The sequence below is a fragment of the Protobothrops mucrosquamatus genome, unplaced genomic scaffold (genome assembly GCF_001527695.2).
Source record: "Protobothrops mucrosquamatus isolate PMUCROS unplaced genomic scaffold, P.Mucros_1.0 scaffold1183, whole genome shotgun sequence".
Lineage (NCBI taxonomy): Eukaryota > Metazoa > Chordata > Lepidosauria > Squamata > Viperidae > Protobothrops > Protobothrops mucrosquamatus.
This window is the reverse complement of record NW_015387396.1, coordinates 941,947-951,314: the sequence shown is the minus strand read 5'-3', so window position 1 is coordinate 951,314 and position 9,368 is coordinate 941,947. Positions and strand designations below refer to the sequence as shown.

Here is a 9,368-nt window from a genome sequence, read left to right as displayed (position 1 = left end):
ACGAGTCCCTCCCAACACCGCCCGCGCGGCCGCATTTTGGACTAGCTGGAGCCTCCGGGTGCTCCTCAAGGGAAGCCCCATGTAGAGAGCGTTGCAGTAGTCCAGGCGGGAGGTGACACATACACCCCATTTTTTTGTAAACAAAACATACACAAGATATAGCAAATGATTTAAATAGTCTCCATTTTGTTCTCCTAACAAAACAGAAGCCTTATTTTGCATTGCTAGAGCACAAGTGACAGACTGTTTATTAATCTGTTTTAAAATATATAGTTACACACACACATATATATAAATCAGGAAACCATGAATTTGAATCCCAAAGATGCTTTTTTCAAAAGACAACTGGACTTGGTTTTAGCTTGAGGACATTTTGCTTCTCATCCAAGAAGCTTCTTCAGTTCAGCTATCCATCTGCAGAATCATCATCAAACATCCATCTGTAGAATCTCTGCTAAAACATTTCTGTGTTTCCGCTGTGAGGTCCAGTGGCAGGCCTGGGATCTATTTCATGGCCAGAAATACTAGGGGTAGAATTTTAAACCAGGAAAAGCCTATTGCCATTGTTGAAATTTTGGGTCATTTGAGGAAAATTGCCTGAAGTAAGCCAAATAATACACAATGAAAGGAAACACATCTCACACATGGACAGAACAGCAACATGATACTGAGAAAAGACACAGATGCATTAAAGAAGTACCAACACATTTGTGTCTCTGCATACTCAAAAACACATTTTGAAACAACATCTAAGGCATCTTGCACAGCTGGAGGGACCAGGGGTATCTGCAGCAAAGCAGAGCAAGGAGTGGCAAGCCCTGCCCAGCAGTGACATCATTCTGCAAGCCCCTCCCTTTCATCTGGATCATGATGAAGCTACAGGGTGGGGCCTGGAACGACACCACCCCAGAGGCTCAGTTGCTATAAAAGTAAATCTCATTCCTTGTTTGGCAGATGGCTTGTTTTCTGCCAGTCATTACTAAATATCAGCCAAAAGGAGACCAGCAGCCACTTGACGGTGCTGGCCTAATTTCTGACAGCAAGGAATAATAAAGCTGTCCCCCCTACTTTTTCCCCCCTTTTCTTTTTTTCAATTATTTGCTTGGATGTAAAAAAAAAATATCTGGGAATTAAATTGTCAGTTGGCTTTGCTGGCTCTGCTGCAAATACCCCTCAACTCTTTTCAGAGTTTATGTGTCCATATTTGAAACTGGGTGGGGAAAGTGTCTGAAGAGAGAAAAGGTAGGCAGCCAGGTAGCCTCGTTTCTTTTCCCAATTTGAGTCTTCACAGGCTCCAAGAAAGCTATAGAGTTCATGGAACCCAAAAATAAATATCTGGGTTCCCCAGAATATTTCACAGCTGCTGGTATGCTTAGCTGTAGGTGCACTCTGTGGCCTATTCACTTGGATTCACCGTTTCCAAAAAGCTGATAAAGGTAGTCCTCAACTTAACAATCATTCGTTTGTGATCGTTCAAGGTTACAGCGGTGCTGAAGAAAGTGACTTATGGCTATTTTTCACACTTTGGACCATTGCAGCATCCCCGTGGTCATGTGATCAAAATTCAGATGCTTGGCAACTGGTTCATATTTACGACCGTTGCAGTATCCCGGGATCATTTGATCACCTTCTGCGAACTTCTGACAAGCAAGATCAATGGGGAAGCCGTATTCAGACAACAGCCGTGCACTGCAACCTTGCAGTGGTTCACTTAACAACTGTGGCAAGAAAGGTTGTAAAATGCGGCAAAACTCACTTAACAAATGTCTCGCTTAGCAACAGGAATTTGGCTCAATTGTGGTCATAAGTTGAAGACTACTTGTATACGATGCTGTGCACACTGCTCCAGGAGATAGGAATTAGATGAATGCTGATACTTGAAATGACTAAGGCCCATTACTGATCTCTTGAAGTGAGAGCAATTGAGCACAATCTCTTTACCACGTGGCTGTTACAGATTCTACAAATTGATCAGCAATACTGAGACATTCCTTCCTTTATAGCTATGAGCATTCATTAGGAGAATTTGTGTAAAGTGGAGGAGCTGGCAAGAGCCTGTTTGAGATCCACCATATAGAATTTTGACACCTCTGCTCTCTCTTCAGAATAATTGGGTCTTTTAAGGCTGAAGTAGATGAGGGGTTGAAGAAAGGAAAGGGGAATGAAAAGAGTCCTGTTCAGAGTGCTACTTGGCGCTGACCACAGCTAAACTCAAAGGGGAATTTGCTTTTTTGAGTAGAATTTATGCTGGCACAGAAACAAGATCCATGCTTGGGAACATTGCACAACATATATTGATCTGCAAGCGTATGCATTAGATAGAGCGTTAATGAAGTCTTACCAGCTCTGTGCAATTATTTAAAGATAGCATCAGATGAGCTCCAAATTAATCAACTTAATGCATGTTGAACCTCCAAAAGGAAAATTGCCAGGTTGTGGCAGCAAGATGCCACTTTTCTTCTTTTTTTATCTTTTTAAATCTCTCTCTTTTCTTCCTGCAATAAAGCAATTAAACAAGATAGAAGCAGCTACATTTTCTACCTGCACTCAAGAAGATGTTCAAGAGGCTTTCACCTTCTAACATATAAATGGTTCACCCTGTTTTTCTCTTTAGCTTTGTACTGAATGTGCTATTTGCTAAAAGTACCCTTTGAATGTTTCCAAATAGAACTGTTTACCGAGGCTTTTAATTGCTGGTTTTAATACCTCTGGTTTAGACTCTTTTTTTTTTAATTGTGAAGGCTTTTCAGGAACCTGTGGATAAATACATACATTGATCAAAGACAATCATACTCTAACAGGATGGGAGTTATAAAAGAATTGGAATGAAAGAGAAAGAGAGAAAGAGATAGAGATCATACAGTACAGGAAGCCCCACTCATTAAGAATAAATTTGTGTGTTTACTTTTGGGGCCTTGTTGTACTCCTAGATGTACACACAGACTCACAAACATTTTAAGCCAAAAAAAAAAAAAAAAACCCATCCAAGCTCTGTACTAAAGCAATATTTTATTAGTATCAACTAATAAATGCCAGAAACAAAATATCCATAGCAAGTTTTCAAGTGCTTAGAATTTAATTTATCGAGGCTAATCTTTAGTGTTAAAAGGGAAATCTGGGGTACAGATTCATCCTTTGGGGAGAAATGAAGTGCAGAAGCAAACTACTCAGATCCCTTGTTAATCTAAAGTTAATCTAAAAACCAGTTTTTTATAGACGCCAAGAGTGTGGTTTGTTTCAAGTGTTACATTTACAGATTCCTTCCCACAGACCGGTACGCTCCCACAGAGTGGGTCTCCTCAGGGTGCCGTCGGCCAAGCAGTGCCGGCTGGCGACCCCCAGGGGGAGGGCCTTCTCTGTGGGTGCCCCCACCCTCTGGAACGAACTACCCCCCGAGATTTGGATAATTCCGGATCTCCTTACCTTCCGTCGCGCCCTCAAGACATGGCTCTTTCAGCAAGCGGACCTGACCTAGGGTGGATTTTATACTGGGTTTTTTTAGGAATTTGGAAGACACAACTTTAAATTCGGTTTAATTCGGTTTTAAGGGGGGGATTGTATATATGTTTTGGTTTTAAGTATGTTGTGCGCCGCCCTGAGTCCCGCCGGGAGAAGGGCGGCATATAAATTAAATTAAATAAATAAATAAATAAATAAATAAATTGACATTAGCTCTAAATGATAGCTAAGCAGTTGCACTGCTTAGTGGATTGAGTGATCTTCCACTCAGACATTGAAGGTTTGATTCATAGGTAATGAAAATTTCATCCATCTTAGGACCTACTCATTAAAAAGTAAACTTTGGTTTTTGATATGGTGTATATATATCCAGTATAAAGCTAAATCAACTATGTTCGTTAAAAAAAAGAAGATCTTACAGAAGGGCAAATATCCATTGCTTTATAACATTACTTCTATGGTAGGCCAGTATTTTTATTTCACCTTCTCGGAGGGGGAGTTTATAACTGTGGTGGGGTTTTGAAGCAACAGCATTCTCAAATCACAGCTTATTCTTTTATTCCTGCCCTAGTGGATCTACAAATGTGATTTGGAATGCATTTTATTTGCTCAGTTCTGTGTTTCTTCAGCAGAAGGCTAACACTTGAATAAAACCTATGTAAGTTTAATCAAATTTGAGTGTTACAGAATCCTTACTCCCAAATTTAGTTGGCAGTAGACTGCTAAAAATGTATTTTCCACTGGTTTTTCTTTCAGCTATTCATATTAGATTTGGTGGAAAAGATATTATATTGTACCCCCAAAGGAGAAACAATATATATCAAAATTTGCCTATGTATATATTATATTTCTAAGCTACCTGGCTCTTGGGTTGTCTCTGGTGGGCTGTGGCATTCTTGCCTTTGATTTAGTTAGGGCTCAGTGTATGAGATGCATTGTATTGCATCTTTCCATATGAAATTCCAAGAAGTGTATCATAAAGAAACCCCATGGGATTTTGTCATGTTAGGAAAAAGCAATTTGGGAGATTACCTAAGCAGTCAAATATCTGAAGACTGCCTAGATCTGACTGGATTGAGATAGTATGTAAAACATAAATATCATAAAAGGAAGAACAGTACCTCTACCTCCTCTCACAAGTTCAAAAAAGGCATTCAAAGAAACTCTAAAGCCTGTTGAGAAAGAGGCAGGAAAAATAGAGAGTAAAATGTTCAGGATTTCAAACCTGATCTTAGCTGGCCCTGATCAGCATCTTCCCTTTCTTTTCTTTCCTTTCCTTTCCTTTCCAGGGTAAAGAGAAGTTTCTAGCCATCCTTAACAAGTACATGGAGATCCATGGCACTGTTTATTATGAAACCCAGCGCCCACCAGAAGTTCCAGCTTTTGTGAAGAATCACGGTCTTTTGCCCCAACATGACTTTCAGCAGCTTCTGAGAAAAGCCAAGGTATTGATGCCAGATAGTTCTGTTCCCTAACTGAGGAAGGTGTGGATACTAATGAAAAGAATAACAGAATAACAGAATTGGAAGGGACCTTGAAGGTCTTCTAATCCAACTCCCTGCTCAAGCAGGAAACCCTACACTATTTCAGGCAAATGGCTGTCCAATCTCTTCTTTAAAATCTTCAGTGGTGGAGCACCCACAGCTTCTAAAGGGAAGCTGTTTCACTAGTTAATTGTTAATTTAGCCAATTCATTTAACTGGTTAAAAGCCCCTTTTGGCGGGAAAAAACTTTGCTTTCTGCAGTTGCATGAACCTAGAAATAAATTGTGGGAATGTATTTCTACCTGCAAAAAGTCTTGGGAAAGAGGAATAGATAGCCTTGCATTGCAGGACTGCAGAGCTGAAAAACAGTGGAAACTTCAAGGGAATATTATTAAAAACATCAGCGAAGAGAATGTCTTTTGGCAACATGCGTGATTTGCTAGTAAGAGCAAAGTCTATGTCTTTGCTCTAAATTAATTTTTCCCAACCCTGGGAACTTTAGGATGTGTGGACTTCAACTCCCAGAATTCTCCAGCCAGCCATGGAGGTTGGGAAACATTGCTCCAAATAATGATCAAACTATGAAGGTTGAAGAAGTGAGAACATAGTTTAAGAGGGGAGATTTTTTTTCAGGAACCATAGGAATCTATGGCACAGATAGACAATAGCTTGCATTCCAGGAATAAAATCTGTCCACTAGAGCTATTGGGAAGGACTTTATCAGTAGATGACCAGATTGCCTTATGGAGGATGGCAGAATTCAAATCTCATTATCCAGCTTGATTTAGCCATCACTTTAGTTTTCATGCTATTCCAGAATAAAACTAAACAGAATCACTCAGGACAAATTAAACAGAACTTTGGAACATTTATTTTTCAGGAAGGAAAGGTCGGGCACACATCAGTCATAGGACATTGCACACCATTTCCCACCCAAATTTGGATCATGTAACCTTCATACCTATGAACATGTGTGAGAGATCACAATCTTAGATGTAGTTCCAAACACTTAGTTTCCTCCAAGGGTTGAGCACAAGGTCTAACTCTCAATAACTCATAGGGCATGTTCTTATTATAGTGTATACTACACTTTTTTCAAGAGTGCAACTTTTTGTAATTGTATGTGTGGAATCTGAAACTGCAAGGGTGAATGAAGCCCCATTTAATTTTATAGGTCTTTTCAATGCAGGGATTAAAGAAATGAAAAACACAAGGACTAGGAAAGAAGCTATAAAGAAACCAAATTCCAAACTTGCTCTTCTCAGTTTCACACTGTTCACCATTTCTCTGCCTAAAGTAAATTACAAGATAACATTTACACACTTATCACTTGACATGGGGCTTATTCAAGAAAATTAGACTTCAATAGCTAATTATTAATATGTGCAAGTTAGTACAGGGTAATTGACATAGGCAGCAATAGGAAAAACATACTGTGGCTTGTTCTATACTAAAAGGAAGACTGATCAGCCAGTAGGAAACATGTCAATGAAAGGTTCAAGCAAAGACTTCATGGAACATTCATTCCCACTGGTAGCAAAACAGCCATAAGTTCCATTCTGCTCACTATGTGACAGAGGAGCAATCAAAACTGTTTTACAAGAGTTCTGTACACCAATTTCTATCCCCCTGGCCAAGGCAAGGAACTGAAGGAGAATATATATATGAATAGTGTACACTTGTCAAAGATTGCTAAATGCCTGGATTTGCTTTTCACAGCTCTTTATTGGCTTTGGTTTTCCTTACGAAGGCCCTGCCCCTTTGGAAGCAATAGCTAATGGATGTGTTTTCCTGCAAGCCCGTTTCAATCCACCCCACAGCTCACTCAATCATGAATTCTTCAGAGGGAAGCCAACATCAAGGGAGGTTAGTCTGCTTTATGATATTGCGACCAAGCTTGTTTTGTCTGTTTGCTTTTTCATAACATACTGTGTTATGATTTCTGAACTCTCTTGTTGATTTGGATATCTGATGCAGAAAGGGGTAATTTGTATCCAGACTCAATGTGTCAATACTTCTGAGACATAGCCTGCTCCAGAGGCCAGGATAAAGAAGTTAAATCACCAATTACTCAAATGTGTTGTTGTGACAATGAAATGTAATGAAAACTGTCGTGTTATTTTTGCTTGCATAAAGCAAGATAAAAGTGACTGTGCATGTTGCAATAAGCATATAGATATGTAATTGAGAGATTTGGACCATATTTGGGCTAAATACATGTTTGACTTTGAATAACCTAGAGAAATGTATAAATGGCTCAAATTATATTGTAAGAGTTTTTCTGATACAAAAGGAAGATTTGGTCCATGAAAAGGTTTGTGCAAACATATGAAATGCATGCTTTCTGAACCACAGCGGGGTCCTTAAGATCCCCGAGAACTCTGCAAAATCTCACTCAATGGGAATGATGATGAGAGCTTGTGAGCTCTACAACTACCCACCCTGGCTTTATACAAACAACAAAGAAGAATTATGTGCCTGAAATCAGTAGGAAACATTTTACAACATTTGGATAAATGCTCATGAAGATTTCATTTTTGCTGAATTAACTGATGCAGAATGAGGAGTAAGAATGTTCAGAGTCAGGAAAAGAAGTAGATAAATAAAATTAAAATGAACCTATTCCCATCCTTATCTCTTGCTAGCTCTTCTCACTCTAATGCTCTGCCATATTTTCAGAAATGTTTCCCATCCCAGAGCCCCACAGGGGAAATGCTAAGTGATTCATTTCTTGTGCACATTTTAGGTATCCTCTCAGCATCCCTATGCAGAAGATTTCATTGGAAAACCTCATGTGTGGACAGTGGATTATAATAATTCAGAGGAGTTTGAATCAGCCATCAAAGCAATTATGAGTACTAAGGTAATTGCAGGTGAATTATTGATAGACTGCACTAATACAACTAGTTCATAGTTGCTTAACAGCCAAAGTTTATGGTGGACTCAAAAAAGTTATTTAGGATCTGTCCTTGAAGTTACAATTTACACACACACACACACATACACAGAGCTGCACAGTTACATGGTCACATTTCAGGTACTTGACAACTGGCTTGCAATTATGACCTGTTGCAGCACTTCACAGTTGTGCACAATGACCATGATTTGTGACTCTCTTTTTTGCTATTTTCCTCTCTCTGTCAATATCAAAAAAAGTAAAAATTTTGCAATTTTGACTTGTACCAAAATTGAGCCAGAAGAAATCTAGCTGGCATGTTGTGATGCTGTTGTTGTCAGCCTCCAGCTCAAATATCCAAATAAAGTCCAGGATTTCTTTCATTTCTGAAAATCTTACTGGTTTACTGAGTACATGACATGGTATAGGAGAAGGAAAACTAACTCTAAAATCCCAAAACATGTAACCAAAGCATATAACAATGACATTCTCAGCCAAAACTCCCAGATGTCCACGTACCTCATGTAAACAAGTTCTCGTTGTTAGGAGAACCATCTGCTATCTTCTTCATACCGGTTAGAATGTTCTGGAAAGGTTTCCATACATCCTTTCTCAGCAAACATCTGCAGAACTGGAGAAGTTTCGTTTCTCTAACTAACCCATTCAAAATCTCATCTCCCCCCCCCCCGAACACACTTACTCTAATGACAAGATGAAAACAAAAAAGCATGTAGCTGCCAGGTTTTCACTCTTGACAGTTGTGCCCCACATTGGACACTGCCTGAGCCATTATGAATATGCCTTGTGTTCTCTGATCCTTTTCCACAGCATGGTCTGATGATGGTTGTTAAAAGGAGGCTATCATGCTGCCAAAACACCTGGCTTTTTGTGTCAAATTTTAGAGAGGGGCAAAAGGGCAAACCAAATATCCAGGTACATCTGTGGACAGCACCCCTCTTTTCCTTCCTGGTTTAGTTTGAATGTAGTTGCTTAAGATTGTGTCTAGAGTTATTTCTTTCTTGCTATAATAGTTTCTGAGACTCCAATGTGTCCATCTGGCTTGCAATTTTTCCATTCTCACATGAGGATGGGCAAACAACAAAATATTTTCAATATAGTTAAGATAACATTGATGGGAGATAAGCGAAACAGACAAAGCCACAAAGATATCTCAGAGTCATCAGAGGTTTACCCCCTTCCAAGATCTAATAAACCCAAGTCCTTGTACTAGTATCCACTATTTATTATTTATTTATTTATTTTTTAAATTTATATCCCGACCTTCTCCTTACGGACTCAGGGCGGCTAACAACCGGATAAAAATACAAAAATAACACACTACAAGTTTAAAAATTGATTAAAAGGGAAATATTAGTAATTTGGTCTAATTAAAATTATAATTAAAACCCCCTCTAAAAGTTTCCCCTAGGCCAGTCCCGCAAGCTGGAATAACCATGTCTTAAGGGCGCGGCGGAAGGAAGGGAGATCAGGGATCACCCTGATCTCTGGGGGCAGTTCATTCCAGAGGG

General features: G+C 39.3%; 1 protein-coding gene across 2 annotated transcripts in view; it reads left to right on the top strand.

Moving 5' to 3' along the window:
* Positions 1–9,368, top strand: part of MGAT5B (alpha-1,6-mannosylglycoprotein 6-beta-N-acetylglucosaminyltransferase B) — a 309,533-nt gene that overhangs the window by 266,947 nt on the left and 33,218 nt on the right. For both annotated transcript variants that reach the window (XM_015820790.1, XM_015820789.1), the window contains 3 exons: positions 4,749–4,904; positions 6,663–6,809; positions 7,690–7,806. In XM_015820790.1, the coding sequence (XP_015676276.1) occupies positions 4,749–4,904; positions 6,663–6,809; positions 7,690–7,806 (420 nt within the window). The remainder of the gene's footprint in view (positions 1–4,748; positions 4,905–6,662; positions 6,810–7,689; positions 7,807–9,368) is intronic.